The sequence below is a fragment of the Microchirus variegatus genome, assembly GCF_963457635.1.
Source record: "Microchirus variegatus genome assembly, chromosome: 8".
NCBI lineage: Eukaryota > Metazoa > Chordata > Actinopteri > Pleuronectiformes > Soleidae > Microchirus > Microchirus variegatus.
The window spans coordinates 16,231,917-16,248,440 of record NC_139809.1 but is presented as its reverse complement, the minus strand read 5'-3'; the positions used below and the strand labels follow the sequence as shown (position 1 = coordinate 16,248,440).

The 16,524-nt window shown below is 42.3% G+C and overlaps 2 protein-coding genes across 2 annotated transcripts; both read left to right on the top strand.

Annotated features, from left to right (window-relative positions):
• Window positions 1-6,323, top strand: nutf2 (nuclear transport factor 2). The gene is made up of 5 exons (XM_083893380.1): window positions 1-58; window positions 3,623-3,744; window positions 4,302-4,373; window positions 4,594-4,692; window positions 5,251-6,323. Exons 2-5 carry the CDS (start codon window positions 3,646-3,648, stop codon window positions 5,362-5,364), a joined length of 384 nt encoding a protein of 127 aa, XP_083749506.1. The 5' UTR covers window positions 1-58; window positions 3,623-3,645; the 3' UTR covers window positions 5,365-6,323.
• Window positions 6,324-9,875: 3,552 nt separating this feature from the next.
• Window positions 9,876-16,492, top strand: LOC310930411 (protein NLRC3-like). Its single transcript, XM_083893382.1, is given in 10 exon segments — window positions 9,876-10,047; window positions 10,425-10,544; window positions 10,776-10,978; window positions 11,375-13,214; window positions 13,907-14,080; window positions 14,237-14,272; window positions 14,274-14,408; window positions 14,567-14,743; window positions 15,015-15,188; window positions 16,301-16,492. Coding segments are annotated over 10 exon segments (3,024 nt in total). The 5' UTR covers window positions 9,876-9,898; the 3' UTR covers window positions 16,317-16,492.
• The last annotated feature ends 32 nt before the right edge of the window (window positions 16,493-16,524 follow it).

Here is a 16,524-nt window from a genome sequence, read left to right as displayed (position 1 = left end):
CTAACGAAACGCACTCAGCACTGTGCGATCGAGCACTCGGCCTCGGCGTTGGTTAGTGGTAAGTCCCCGGCGTTTGTTTTGTTTTCTCGTGAAACCTTCCTGTGTAGCAATGAATGGGAACGTGTGTGAAAACACACAGCGCTGCGTTAGCCTGGTGTTTGGACCGCCGTGGTGCTGTTGAAGTAGGCAACTTGGCCGCTCCTGTCCCGTCTCGTCTCGGGCTTACGTTGGTTCACGCCTATGTGGGGCTGCTACACCGGGGTGACAGCAAGCTGCGTTTTGCGGGCCCGCAGGAGGAGGAGGGGTCGGGTGGGTGGGTATGGACACTTGGAGGAGACGTATTTATAGTAACGCGTGAAAATGCCAACGAGCCCCGGGCAGTCATGACACCGACTCTGGGGAAATACAACTAAACAGACGTGTATCGTTCGCTGGCGCGGAGGTATGCTAGCTATAAGAACTAGCTAAGTTATAACAAACAAGACAGCTTAGAAGCTAGCAGCGGCGAGTTAGCTGTTTTCAACCAGCCATTAACCGGTGTTTACGCACAGAAGCCGTATTAAATACACTTATTGTTCTTCCTTCTGCCCTTTAATGGTATCTATTCGCGCCTGTTATTATTTATATCCCCATATTGTTGTTGCTGTCTTGTCAGAATTCCACTGCTAATGTGTCAGTGCTCTCAGGTTGTTCACAACAGTGTTCGAGCTATGTGGAAGCACATGACTCGTGTTGTCACTCCCAGGCCTCCGTTACTACTCCCTTTATTTACCGGGACACCACAGGTGTGCCGTCGGCTGTGCGTATCATATTCTACTGTGTCGAAGGGGACCGAGCCCAGTTTAGTGTACACTGGGATTCTGGAAGTTTCTGCTCAGTCAGTAGAAGTGATCCCACACTGTCACTCATGTTGCAACGCAGATACCGTTTCCCAACAGCAGGTGCTGCTTGTACATGGTCAACCACTGCTCAGTGCCAGTGTACATTTAATGGCATGTCTTCATTAATACATTAAAGGGGACATGTTATGCAAAATCAACTTTTGAATCATTTAAATCCTTATATTTGGGACTCTGGAGGCCCTATCAGTCAGCAAAGTGTGAAAAAAGATGACTCACTATCCGTCTCTGTCTAAGTACAGTAGATAAAACGCGTGATGTTGACTTCCACACTCATTGGGATGTCACAATTTGCAAAATTTCTGGAATTGTTGTTTCGCGGAGCTCCACTTAAAAACACGCGAGAGCGGTGGCGAGGGCAACGGTGGCTCCAGAGTGCAGCACAGAGTTCTACTCAAACTTCCAGCCTCAGAGGATTTATCTGTCCAGTGGATACATGTGATATATGACGGCAATGTGCCTGCTAGAGCCTGCAAATGATCACCTGTTCCTTAAGTCTCTTAAGGTGGACCTAAAGAGATACTACTAAACCGAGTGCTCTGAACAGGGCTGTTTTGGCAGAGAAATAGGTTATAATATGACCCCTTTAATGTATATGTTCTTGCTTGTGAGTGCTGTTGCTGGGACGTGTGCAGTCTTGTATAAAGTACCGTAAATGGATACTTGAGTAAAAGTACAATTGTCTTACCAGAAAATGAACATTTGAAGTTGAAGTCACTTTTTGTTTTTGTTTTGAGTAAGTCTCAATGTGTATGACAACTTTTTGAAGTAACATTATTCAAAAAAGCAAGGAGTTGGGGTTTGGACATGGTGGCTCAGTGGTAGGGTGTGTCTTTCAACTGGAAGATTGTGGTCAATTTTAGTTGGTTGTAACAATGAGTAACTAAGATAGAGGAAATATAGTGAAGTAAAAGTACACAATTTATTGAGGAAATGGATATAATTACAAATTAATAATAAAGTAAAGTACAGTTATGTGAATTTTGTACTTAAGTACAGTAGCAAAGTATTTGTACTTTGTTACTGTAAAACACTGGATGTGTGTCATACTAGCAATGTAGCAATGGTAGGTGCTGGTGCTGGTCTTAAAAAGTATTTGCTGTAATTCAAATGCTGTGTTTGTGTAAAAGTCTGGAAAGAATTTTAGCTCAGTAGTATTTTAAAATGCGTAATATACAAAGAAAAGCATGATATGTTTTCGCTGGACTGATATCCACTTTGTCATTTGTTGAACCGGCGTCTGAAGCTATGAAGTAAACATCTCACTTTTTCTGTGAGAAGTTTCTGTGAGTTAAAATGACAAGACAAAGAGACGATTGTGAAGTAAATAAACTGACAATGCCCTTGGGGAAACACGTTTGTGTGAAATTCCTGCACTTAAGAGATGTGTTTGTTGTTTTTAAAATGTTTTTTTGGCTGAAAAATGTAATTTACTGTGCAGGGTCGATTGATACTGTCTGCTAGATGTGCTAAAGTTTCACAGAGCCACCAGCTTTGTTGTTTTTATGTCAAATTCTGATATTATCGGCATTTGTATTGGAATGATGTCAAGTCACCTTTATTCCTAAGAGGACACAATTGGGGTTGACCAAAGTGCTTTACAAAGTAGAAGGCATAACAACACGTTGTAAAACAGTGAGTAGTGAAATAATAAAATGGTAAAAGTGTCTGGGTTGGCTATTCTCATTTATTCATTCATATTTCATTCTCTTTTAAAGTTATTTTAAATGTTCAATGGTGGGGGAAGATTTAATTTCAATTGGTAAAGAAATCGTTCCATAATTTGGTGGCAGCTACAGAAAAGGCTCAGTGTTTTTAGTCAGGTTTTAGGCACATCTAAGAGCATCCTGTTTGTAGGCCTCAGAGCTCAGGATGGAGTTCACAGAGGTGAGATGGTTCCAAACACTTTAGGGCTGGAAAAAAAACGACGACAGCATTTTCAAATCCATCCTAAAACAAACGGGACGCCGTTTACCAGTAAATCAGGTTTTCACTCCACCGTTGTGCTACTGGTGAATCGTGATGGTAGCTCACTCTAAATACTTGACAGATCAACACGTAGAACCTGTTTTCCCTGAACAAAACCACATTTTCTGGATGTGTTCCAAAAAAGTGACTGAGAAAGAATTATTCTGTATAGTATAGATACACACGGATATCAACGCCGTATCGGCATTGGTCGATATTAGCTGTAAAACCTATTATCAGACATTGGCAAACACACTAAGAACCCCCTGATATGACTAAAACAGTAGGGAGAATAGCCGTCCTTAACTTGTATTATTTGGATCATTGATATCATCATATGATACCGATACTATTCCGATATGGATGCTCTGTTTGCTTTACTATTATTATCATCATTATTGTTGATTTTATATAAGGCTTTAATAAACTCCAAGTATGATATGTACGACTTTACAGGGACTTTACAGAGAAAACAGTGATAAATCTAGCGACTTCATGTCATAAACCTAAATACTACGAGAACGCACACAGCACGAGTGAGATCCAGCTAACTTTATTTACTGCGGGCGGAGAGTCACGCTCACACATACACACACGGTACTGGATCGGTACCGATACTGGATCGGATCGGCCCCATCCCTAATTGTTTTCATCGGCTGAGAATGAATGACCGTAAACTGTAGCTCATGCTCTCTCATGTCATAGTTTTTCCTCCTCTTTAACCACTTTAACCTGTCATCCCTCCATCCTCTCAGTGTGTGTCGCAGGGTGATTCAGGATGGTGGACCGGCCTCCGTGGGAGCAGATTGGATTCAGCTTTGTGCAGCATTACTATAAGGTGTTTGACAATGACAGAACACAGCTCGGAGCCATATACGTGAGTAGTAGGGCTGTCAATCCTCCCCTCAAATCATATTCGAATTTCTAATGCTTCTTATGTTAAATATTCAAATTTTTTTCTTTTTTTTTTAATTACATTATTATATACACCGATAGCAGCTTATTATCAGGCAATACCTCCTGCGTCCACTATATGGCACTTCAACCACATCTGTTAACATTTGCAAAAAGTTTTACCAACACATGGTCAGAAATGTATAATAAATGTAAATAAATGGGTAAGATATAATGCCAGAAATATTCAAGCAATGATGTTTAGTGAAGAAGCTCAAATACACAAATTGCTATCTTAATTCTCAACAAGACAACTCTTCATGGATAAAGACAAGCAGGCAATTTTATTACTACTCCACTATTAACACATGGATTAAGTAAATAAATTAAATCATATAAAAAACGAAAACAGAAGTACTTATGGCTGCAGCATTTAAAACAGCTTTGTCCACAAACCAAGACCCCCCCCACTCATTTAACAAAGTAAAAAGTACAGAGTATTTGTTTTATGTGGTAACAACAGCCCTTTCTTTCACACAGATCGATCAGTCATGTCTTACCTGGGAGGGACAGCAGTTCGAGGGAAAAAGAGCAATTGTTGAGAAACTCTCTGTAAGTCCATTGGTAACTCACTCAGACACATGCAACAGGTGTTGGACTGACTCCTCACCACTAGTCGCTGTTTTCTGTCACATTGTAATGAATAAATCATATTTACACACGATACATTTGAGGAAACCTCGGATGGATGTTTTGATTTATATTCGTTTTGGTCTCTGGTGTATTAATCTTCTTCACTTGTGTTTTTTTTCCGTCTCTGTGTTTGTGTTAGAGTCTACCCTTTGGAAAAATACAGCATAGTATAACAACACAAGACCACCAGCCAACTCCAGACTCCTGCATCTTAAGTATGGTAATAGGACAGCTTAAAGTAAGTAGCACAGTTATTCACAACTTGTACAGATTATCAGTCGTCAATTTCCTGCCTTGACGTTAAGGACATGTGTATAAGGCCCGTCCCATTTCTCCCCCTTAAAATTTCTACTTGGTTTGGAGTGCCCTCAACCGTAAAATCCCCTCGTTGAGGCTTCCCTATGGAATTGGGACACCACTATATGCAAATTAGCAGTGAACATAACGAGCGTGCTAACCTACGTCACATGTTGACAATTCTGTTATTTGCGTTGTTTGTTTTTCCTCCGTCCTCATAAACGCTATATCACGAATGTGATGGAAAGTCCAGGGTATTCGTGTTCAAGTGAACGCTGGTACACACATCCACATTTGTTTTAAGCCCGCATCAAAGCTCACTACATTTTGAGGGTTGATTATAAGGGCAAAATTGTGTTTCCCCCTTCACGAGAGCGTGCAAAATTTAGGGTTAGGGGAGGTATTGGGACGGGGCCTAAGACTTAATGAAGCTAAATGGAACTCGGCCATCATTGAGTGTCCAGTTTGTCCTGAACCTCTTGTGTGTTCACGACTGCAGGTAGATGAAGACCCCATCATGGGATTCCATCAGAGTTTTGTCCTCAAGAACATTCAGGATGCATGGGTGTGCACCAATGACATGTTCAGGTTGGCCATCCACAACTTTGTTTAAGCTCTGCCTCTCCCTGCTCCGGTGGACAGGGGCAGCCATAGCAGGGGGGCGTGCTGTGTGTGAAGCATGGAGTTGGGGGATGGAGAGAAGCTCCTCACTCCCTCCCTCCCTCCTGCTGCCTCATCGACGCCTGTCCGACAAACAAGCAAACTACAAATTCTAGATGTCAATCACTGAACCTCATCCAAGCAAGTTTTTAGACCACCCCCCTCCCCCCGACCAGTAGAACTGCGACGCACCGGCCGACCAATCAGACGCCCCCGCTGTCTGCCACTCTGCTGACCTGCATGACGCTGGGAGCCCATTATGACAATATCTACACTCAAGCCACCTGGAAGACAAACAGCTGACTGACGCCATTAACCCATACTCTGCTTTATTCTACTCTAACCTTCTCTGCTCCGTACTGTTTTTACCCACTGCTGTCGACTCTGTTCTCTTAGCGCTGCTGTTCATCTGGTTTATAGATCCATATTCAGGTCCTGAGTTGGCCTCTTCACTTGTGACTTCTTGTTTTGTAAGTCCGTTATTTTTTTATAGATTACAGTTTTGTGTTGACTACAGCTTGCTTTAGTGCACTTAACGAAGTTCGATCTCCTTATTTTACCTAATTGTCAGTTTTGTGACAGGTTTTGCCCTCGCGAAACCCCAAGAGTCATGGAGGAGAACCTTTGATTTAACTGTCTGATAATGCATAATAATTCACTCTCTCAACCTTTGTCTTTCTCCCACATCTGGCATGGACTTACAGCCATGATACACAATAAAACCTGGACTTTTTTTCTTAAATGGTGTGGCTTCATTCTCCTTGGATCCTTTTATTTCCAGTCATCCATTAATCTAGCCAATTGCTGATGTATGCTACAAAAATATCCAACATTTAGTAAGGAAGTTTCTAAAATCTCTATTTTAACACTGGGCAGTTAGGTTCGTTTAGCGACAGCACTGACGAACAAGTGGAGAACGCGGACGGCTCGTTCACGTAGCCGAGAGGCATCATGGGAGCAACACTACTGCGCACGCTCATGGATGTATTATGCGCACGCTCTATGGGCTGCCCAACCCAGAAATAAACCCGGAAGCGCCAACGGTCGAACATGAGACAGCAGTTTTTAGAAAAAACAGCCAAGAGTCCAAAGTAAGTACATTCATTTCGTTTTTTAACGTTAAAACAATGATGAAAGCTTGAATAACACATGATGTTACATATGTTAACCGCGTTTCAACCGTTTAACTGTAAAGTAGGATCAAGATTAAGGATTAAGAAAAGCCCATGACACTTACCAAAACCACCTAGCTCCGTTAGAAAATGTAGTCCTTTAGACGTGGTTAATTTCGTGAAGTGATTATTTTGACCAAAGCAGAGTTGATGATTTGTTAGACTGCGGTCAAAGCAGCTGCCACTTGGCTTTCCGTGGTCAAATGAGCCGCTGTGAAGTCTCCTTTACGTCAATTATACACCAACGTTCCAGGCCTAGGAGTCCTACTTCCGTTTTGAAAATAAAATCTGAAAGCGACGTATTGAAAAGAAAAATGTTAAATGAAAACAATATGTTATCATTGTGATGACATGTAACAGAATGATGCCTAATAAAACAAAAAAATATATAATAACATATAGTGGAGCTGTAGTCGATCTTGTTTTTGTTTCATCTGTCAAACATTTCTTTGTATATATTAATCAAAGCTCTATTTTTCTTCTATTTCTACCTTGTTGTGATTTTTGGCTGCTGTAACACTGCAAAAAACATTGCAGGAATAAAGGAATATGTTATCTGGTCTTATTTAATTGTTTTCAAAATAATTATTAGTTGTTTATTATTTCAGTTCTGATTTAGACTTAATGCTACTTTTACATTGTACACAATCGCGAACGACTAATAAAAATGATCAAGTTTATACCTCTTCAAAGATGGACGAATATTACATTTATTCTCATTTAACCAGATAAAAGACCCATTGAGATCAAGAAAGGCAGCAGAACACGTCATTGTTCATAAAAACAGAGGGATAACAGTTACAAAACAAACATTGAAATCTAAAAGTGGAAGTAAATTAACAAAGTGCAGGAGTTATGGTTTCAGTAATAACTTAAGAACACGGACACTGTTCAATGGACTCCCGTTGTCGTTTTCTTATAACAGAGTGGATCATTTTAGTTCAGAAAGTGAACTTTGACCCTAGTTTCACAGTCTCGCTAAAAAAATGCTCACAAGAAGTACTAAGTCCAATAAAACATGAAATGAAATCATAAACTACTAATAATTATTTTCAAAGACACAAAACAAGACGAGATAAGATATTCCTTTATTCCTCCCCAGTGTTGTTTTCTTTTGAAAGGCACGGCCAAAGGTTTGGCTTCTGGACTAAAGAGGCAACAGACTTGATCCAGGGAAACCAGACTGTTCATTACTGAACGGCAGAGGTAAATATTGCTGTGATTTCCTGTAAATCCAGAGGGAACTGCGCAGCATAAAGACAGGAAGGTGAGTGTTGTGATTATGATGATTTTGTGTGTACAACAGACTTGCATTTCTCATTCATTTATCAAATTGCAATTGTCTTAGACATCTTTGCAAATGATTAAGTACTTGTAGCACACAGTTAGCACAGTTAGCCTTCATTTAGCACAGTTTCCGAGTGAATAGATCTTGTTGATCTTAACTGATTGTCGAAGTCTCAGTCTAATGTTTGTTCTCTGCAAAACATGTCAGCATCATTTCATTGTGTAAGTCATCACTTGCACAATAGTCTGTTCAATTGTCAAAATAAGTCAAGAATATAATACCATGAATATCATATATGAATCTCTTGGAACATTTGATAAATTTATCATAATTGACACATATTGTTTGATTGGTCATCTGAGATGTGTGGAACTCCTCCTTTGTTAGCCAAGTTCTATTTTCACCTTCACCTCAGTAACACAGAAGCTCCTCATTTTCTTGGACCACCTTCATTCTGATTTGATCCGTGAAATGAGAGGTCTGGTTAGGCCTCACCTACCAAAGTATGCCCTTTGTTCGGGACAATGTAAATTTCCTCCGTGGCCCCGCTCATGTTTCTACCACCTTACTCTCCTTTCCTCAGTCCTATTGAGGAGTTTTTCTCTGCTTGGCGTTAGAGAGTGTACGAGCATTCAGGCTCAAAATCAGAGGTCCCTGCTCCATGTGATGATATTACAGGAGATCAGTGCAGGGGATGGTTGTGACATGCACGCTGTTTATTCCCTCATTGCATCACAAGGGAGAATATACACTGTGATGTGGAAGAGAATCTGTGGCCAGACAGACAGCAGAGTGTGGATGGTCAGGAGGGTGAGGACAGAAATGACCTCAAGAAATGTTAGTTTTGAATCTCCAGCTACTTATAATTTTCCTTGTTTTTTGTTTATGTGTTTATATTACAGTATATTGTGCTGTATACATTTTCTTTGACTTTTGTTTTACTCTGATGAAGATGGACATGAGGGATATTTCAATGGTCCTCTGCCACAGTGACAAAACATCTAAACATTTTGACTTGCAGTGCTTACACAATGCCAAAGGGACAATGCATTTTGGGGGCACTGGCTATTTATATGAGAAGGAAATTTAGTTTTGACACATGAGTGAACTGTTTTTGGAAAGATATGAGCTTTTGCAGGTGAACCATGGTGTTGTGCTGAACCATCCAGGTTATTTTGTCAAAAACACCGAGAGCGTTGAGAACGTCCGGTCTGGTTCGAGAAATGAGCCAAATCAATTGAGAAGGATCTCTTGCATTTTGGTGACACCGACTATTAATATGGTAAAGGAATTTAGTTTTGAAGCATGAGTGAACAGTTTTGAGAAATATATGATCTTTTGCAAGTGAACTATGGTGTTGTGCTGAACTGTAAGACTGTTGTGCCAAACGATCTTAGAGTTTTGAGAATGTCATTTCTGTTTCAAGAAATGAGCCAAACCAATGGAGAAAAACTGTAATGCAGGCAACAGGCCTTCAATAACACACAAGCAGAGTAGCCTAGCACCATCTACTGGCCATAGGCTGCTATAGCACACACATATGTCGGGAACATGAACTGCAGATTTCATCAAACACCTTCTCTAACAGAAATCTCCTGTTGTCTTCCACTTTCCTCTCGTGTGATTGGTCACTGGACTGAACACAGATAGCATATCAGACGTCCTCCAGGAAACATGAAGGAGATTTTCCACTGCAGAGTTTGAGAGGGAACTCTTTAAAGTGCTTTAAATATGATGCTTTCAGTGGAGCAGTGAGAAGTGAGTGAAGAGCTCATTTACACAAACTAATGAGAACAACAAAGAGAAAACGTGTTTTATATATATATATATATATATATATATATATATATATATATATTAGGTTTACAGTATAAAACAAGTTATTTTACTCAAATGAGCTCTGTAAATATTGACATTGGGACGGTTTATACATTCTGTCTGTCTGTCTGTCTGTCTGTCTGTCTGTCTGTCTGTCTGTCTGTCTGTCTGTCTGTCAGTGTCGGCTCACAGTCTGTTTCTCTCTCAGAATGACTGAAGTCCAGCAGATGAGTGATTGTGTGGTGGAAGACAAGGACAGAGCAGAGTCTCCAGGACCCAGCTGTCTGTCTGTGAAGAGTGACCAGTCTATGGGAATACCTCTAGCCTTCAGTCATGAACCTGGAGCCTCAGAGACAAAGTAAGAGACAGTTTGTCCAGTGAAGTGTGTTAGCAGCAGATCATTCCAGGACGCAGTAATGCACCTTTCAGCTGTTTTACCAACCATCATAAAAAAAAAATTCTATTATGAGGAAACTTGGAACAAGTCAACAACAGAATTGGTAATGTGCTAAACAGAAATGCGAAAAAAATAAATGAAAATAATGTTTTATAACCATGTTTTCTGCTGATGTGTAAGTAACAGCCTTGTGTTGCGTTCAGCTATTTTCATGTGAGTAGGAACCTGCAGCACTGAACAAGTCGTAGTCCCAACACAGACCATCAGATTTATTGTCACTGAACAAACATGAAAGCATCGGCTAACCTTAAAATATAAAACCCTGTTTGTGTTTGCAGAGGTCACAACCGCAGACAGAGAGCAGAGACTCCAGGACCCAGCTGTCTATCTATGAAGAGTGACCAGTCTATGGGAATACCTCTAGCCTTCAGTCATGAACCTGGAGCCTCAGAGACAAAGTAAGAGACTGTTTGTCCTGTGAAGGAGTCAGATTCATTAAAGTGTAGGTTCTCAACCAAAGACAATAAAGTGTCTCAGATCAGAGGACAAGTTTGTCTCGTGTCCTCAGTCGTCACTGAGCTGGACATTTGCTTTGGTCAACAAACAAGGGTTTTCATTCACTGTCTGTCTCAATCACGCACTTGCCCACCCGTCCCTGACATGTTAATAGTAAAGAAATGTCTTCACAGAGATAAGTTTGTTGTTCCTGTGGATGAGCAGACGTCCTGCTGTCCTCTGTGTCAGGACGTCCTGAAGGATCCAGTCTCCACCAGCTGTGGTCACTGGTTCTGCAGACGCTGCATCTCCTCATACTGGGACCAGTCTGGTCCACCAGGAGACTCCTGCTGTCCTCAGTGTGGACAAAGACCCAGGACAGGACATGGACCACAGGGTAAGACTCATACGGAGAGCAGCTCCCATCAGCACTAGCAGACTTTAGAAATAGAAAAACAGGAGAAACAGGAGAAAAATGACATGTGTTTGTCTGTCTGTTAGCAAGATAACTCGTCGACGGACTTGGCTGAAATTTTCAGGAAATGTCCGCAAAGGGAACGTTAAATTTTGGGCGTGACCCGTACACACTATCACTGGTTACAACACTCGCTGTCTGACAATAACGTAATCTTTTTATTGTTTCAGAAACAGTTATTCAAGTCATTACAGTGAAAATGACTGTAGTTTTTCATTTGACAACAAAAAACAACAAGGTCACAGAAAAAGATGAAAAATAATCCTCAGCTGCTCAGATTCTTTTTTCAGTCTGATTTTGTCTCTTGTCTTTCAGCAGATGTTGGTCTGCAGAAGGTTCTAGATGAACATAAGATCAGTCAGAGGAGGAGATTTGAACATGTGACTGAAGGAACTGAAGGAAGAGGAAGTAGAACCCTCCTGAACAGGATCTTCACTGAGCTCTACATCACAGAGGGACAGAGTGAAGAGGTCAATACTCAACATGAGGTGATGCAGCTGGAGACGACCTCCAAGAAGAAGATGGTCCAGGACACTCCCATCAAGTGCTGCAATATCTTTAAAGCCCTACCTGACCAGCAGGGGCGCATCAGAGTTGTCCTGACCAACGGCGTTGCTGGTGTTGGAAAAACCTTCTCGGTGCAGAAGTTCACTCTGGACTGGGCCGAGGGTTTGCAAAACCAGGATGTGAATCTGCTGATTCTGCTTTCGTTCAGGGAGCTGAACCTGATCAGATATCAGCAGCACAGTCTTCTCACGCTTCTCCATGTTTTCCATCCAACATTAGAGAAGGTCAGAGCAGAGAAGCTCGCTGTCTGTAAACTTCTGTTCATCTTTGACGGCCTGGATGAAAGCAGACTCTCACTGGACTTCAACAGCAGGACGCTGGTTTCTGACGTCACACACAGGTCATCAGTCAACGTGCTGCTGACCAACTTCATCCAGGGGAATCTGCTTCCCTCAGCTCTCATCTGGATAACTTCTCGACCTGCAGCGGCCAATCAGATCCCTCCTGCATGTGTTGACAGGGTAACAGAAGTACGAGGCTTCACTGACGACCAGAAAGACGAGTACTTCAGGAAGAGATCCAGTGATGAAGATCTGTCCAGCAAAATCATCTCACACGTCAAGATGTCCAGGAGCCTCCACATCATGTGTCAAATCCCAGTCTTCTGCTGGATCAGTGCTACAGTTCTGGAGCACATGTTGACCACAGAGCAGAGAGGAGAGCTGCCCAAGACCCTGACAGACCTGTACTCGCACTTCCTGCTGGTTCAGACAAAGAGGAAGAAGAATAAGTATGAGAAAGGACGTGAGACGAGTCCACAGGAGCTGATGGAGGCCGACAGGGATGTTCTTCTAAAGCTGGGGAGGCTGGCCTTTGAACATCTGCAGAAAGGAGACATCATGTTCTACCAAGAAGACCTGGACCGGTGTGGTCTCAATGTGACAGAGGCCTCGGTTTACTCAGGAGTTTATACAGAGATCTTCAGAAGAGAGAGTGTGATCTTCCAGAAAACAGTGTGCTGCTTTGTTCATCTGAGTGTTCAGGAGTTTCTGGCTGCAGTCTACATGTTCCACTGTTTCACCAACTGGAAGACAGAGGTACTGCAGCACATCTTAAGACAAGAAGACAAAGACAGGAAGTCAGAGGTACTGCAGGACTTCTTCGGAATAAAATATGATGGTGGTTACTCTTTTCTGGATGTCTTCCTGAAAGCAACCATAAAGAAATCACTCCAAAGTAAAAATGGTCACCTGGACCTGTTTGTTCGCTTCCTTCATGGACTTTGTCTTGAATCCAACCAGAGACTGTTAGGAGGTCTGCTGGGTCAGACTCAGAACAGTCCAGAAATCATCCAGCGAGTCACTGAGAACCTGAAGACGATGAACACAGAGAACATCTCACCCGACAGAAGCATCAACATCTTCCACTGTCTGACAGAGATGAACGACCAATCAGTGCATCAGGAGATCCAAGAGTTCATGAAGTCAAAGGACAGAGGACAGAGTCTCTCTGAGTTCGACTGCTCAGCTCTGGCCTACATGCTGCAGATGTCTGAGGAGGTTCTGGATGAGTTGGACCTGGACAAGTACAACACATCATACCAGGGAAAACTGAGATTGATTCCAGCTGTGAGGAACTGCAGGAAGGCCAAGTAAGTTCAGACATGACCAATAATAACATTATGACCAAGCATAACATCGTGATGGTTGATCAAATATTCTTCTCATTCTTCTCACTTTGTGAGTCAACTGTGTTGTTTTTCATGTTTTAAATGATGCAGATTTATCGTCTGCTTGTGATTCTTGCTTTATTTTGTCATTTCCTGTTAATGTTTCATTGTTAACGAATTATCTTCATGTGACTTTGATTCTTTTTGGTTTCACCTAAACCTGATTAGACTCCAACATGGTCAAAGCAAACCCAAAGACCTGATCTGAACCAGTCCGTGTTCAGATCCAGAGAAGTCTGCTGACGTTACATTAAGACACAGAGTAGTCGAGTGACGTTAGCTTGTTAATAACCATCAGCTGTGAAGTCGCTGCTGATCGGGTCTGTGTCTCTGGACCGGGTTGGACCAACATGTCTCAGTTTAACATGAGTCCAGGTCCCAGGTGTGTTCCACACACTCAGACTGTGGACATGATGGACACCTCACTGTGACTCCATGAAAGATGTTTCGTGTCAAACACAACAAGAGAAGATGTTGATGAAAATGTCAACATATGAAATTTTCTAGAATCACAGACTGGATTATTGTGAACTCTCCGAGACTCAGCTCTGAACACATGATCAAACACTGACTGCTTTCAACCAGCAACTTCTCGTCTTTTATTCTTTATTCAGTTTGAAACGCTGCAGTTTGTCAGAGATCAGCTGTTCTTCTGTGGTCTCAGATCTGAAGTCCAACCCCTCCCACCTGAGAGACCTGGACCTGAGCTGGAACATTCTGCAGGATTCAGGAGTGAAGCAGCTGTGTTCTGGACTGGAGAGTCCACATTGTAGACTGGAGACTCTGAAGTGAGTTCACTGACTGATGCTGTTGTTGTTTTTTTAAACTTTCATTTAATTAACATTTAACTCATTTGATTCACTGATAAATGAATGAAACACTCTCTCACTCACGCACACACACACAGTCATTGTCTAAAGTCTCATATTTTATTCTTTATTCAGTTTGAGTTGCTGCAATTTGTCAGAGATCAGCTGTTCCTCTGGCCTCAGCTCTGAAGTCCAACTCCTCCCACCTGAGAGACCTGGACCTGGGTGCGAACAATCTGAAGGATTCAGGAGTGAAGCTGTTGTGTTCTGGACTGGAGAGTCCATGTTGTAGACTGGAGACTCTGAAGTGAGTTCACTGACTGAAGCTGCTGTTGCTTTTTTAAACTTTAATTTATTTAACATTAAACTCATTTGATACACTGATGAATTAATGAAACACACAGAATGTCTCTCTCACTCACACATAGTCATTGTTTAAAGTCTCATGCTTTATTCTTTATTCAGGTTGAGGGGCTGCAATTTGTCAGAGATCAGCTGTTCTTCTCTGGTCTCAGCTCTGAAGTCCAACTTTTCCCACCTGAGAGAACTGGACCTGACTGACAACGAGGATCTGCAGAATTCAGGAGTAAAGCTGCTGTGTTCTGGACTGGAGAGTCCACATTGTAGACTGGAGACTCTGAAGTGAGTTCACTGACTGAAACTACTGTTGTTTTTTAAAACTTTCATTTATTTAACCTTAAACGCATTTGATACACACACTATCTCTCTCTCTCTCTCTCTCTCTCTCTCTCTCTCTCTCTCTCTCTCTCTCTCTCTCTCTCTCTCTCTCTCTCTCTCACACACACACACACACACACACACACACACACACACACACACACACACACACACACACACACACACACACACACACAGTCATTGTCTGAAGTCTCATATTTTATTCTTTATTCAGGTTGAGTCACTGCAGTTTGTCAGAGATCAGCTGTTCTTCTCTGGCCTCAGCTCTGAAGTCCAACCCCTCCCACCTGAGAGACCTGGACCTGAGTCTGAACAATCTGCAGGATTCAGGAATGAAGCCTCTGTGTGACCTTGTGCAGAGTCCAGACTACAGACTGGAGACTGTGAGGTCAGTAGAGTGTTAGAGTCAGTGTCCACTTTGATCAGTGTTGTACTCATCACAGTCGGAGCAAATATCCAGCGTTTCCTCAGTGAAGCTGTGAGAGCAGAATAGAGGCAGACTTCATGATTGACTGTTTGGAATGGTTGAGTTTGGTACAGTACAGGTTTTTTTGTGTTTCCATTAGTAATAGTGACAAAATAACCAGGCCCAACTGTTCCATTCTTTGACCCCCTACCAGAGTAAAATGGCACGGTCAAGGCGGAGCTAGACAGGACACACCCTGCCTACCAACCAAAGGTCCGGTTCTCAGTGGAAACACAAGCCTGACCCAGGACAGAGCCATACTATTATGATTGAAACACAGCTTAATATCAGTCCAGAGAACTGCTGACATGTTCCTGCTCCACAGTTGTTGTCTTCACACGTGGCCGAGACGATCGGCCTTGTTTCCACGTCTGTGGTTTGGCTTTTTTCTTCCATGAAGACCACTTCTGGTCAGACGTCTCTAGACAGATTTCTTCTTCCAGTTCTGAGCTAATGACACTGCTGGACATCTTGTGATTTAAAAAAAGGAAGTAAGCAGGACGTGTCTTTCATATGCCACACCATTTCCTTGGCCGTCCACTACGTCCATGATAGTCAACGTTACCCGTGTCTTTGTGCTTCTTCCAAAGATGTTGAAACCTCAGTCTGCTCTGAAGTCTTTGCCTGGCAGAGACTGTGCTGATGTCGCTGAATGACCTTGTGTCTTGTTGCTCTTCTCAGTCTCGCCATAGTGGTTGACCACGACATGAAAACGTCTTCCACAACCTCACCTTGGTAGCAGAGTCTAGCTGTTGCTCATCCTCTACCTGTTCAGTCTTATTGGTGAATCAAACACCTGACTCTAATCCTACAGAAGAACTGAAGGCTGGTCTGAAGGCAGAGGGCGCTCACACCAACTATTGTATACATTTGTTTCCTCACAGTTACTTTATGATGACATTGTGTCAACAATGAGTAAATGTGAAGTACAGTGATGAACATGAAGCAGCTCTGAACTGAACTGAAGTCTCTGCTGCTTCACTTACTCACTGTTGTGACTCTGACTCTTCTCCTCTGTCGTCTCCTCTCAACAGGTGGAAGAGGGAGTGAAGATGATCTTCATCCTGAGTCCTTGTCTGTGACGCAGCTTCAGCAGATCAGGGACAAACATCATCTGAAGGACAAAGGTTTTTCTGTGGCCATGACGCTGTGACATCACTTTGAACATGGTCAGCTCGATCTTGTTGTCCTGAACCTGTGAACTTTTCACACGTTCACAGCTTCATTCTCTCCGAGATGTTTTCCGTTCCAAGAAAAT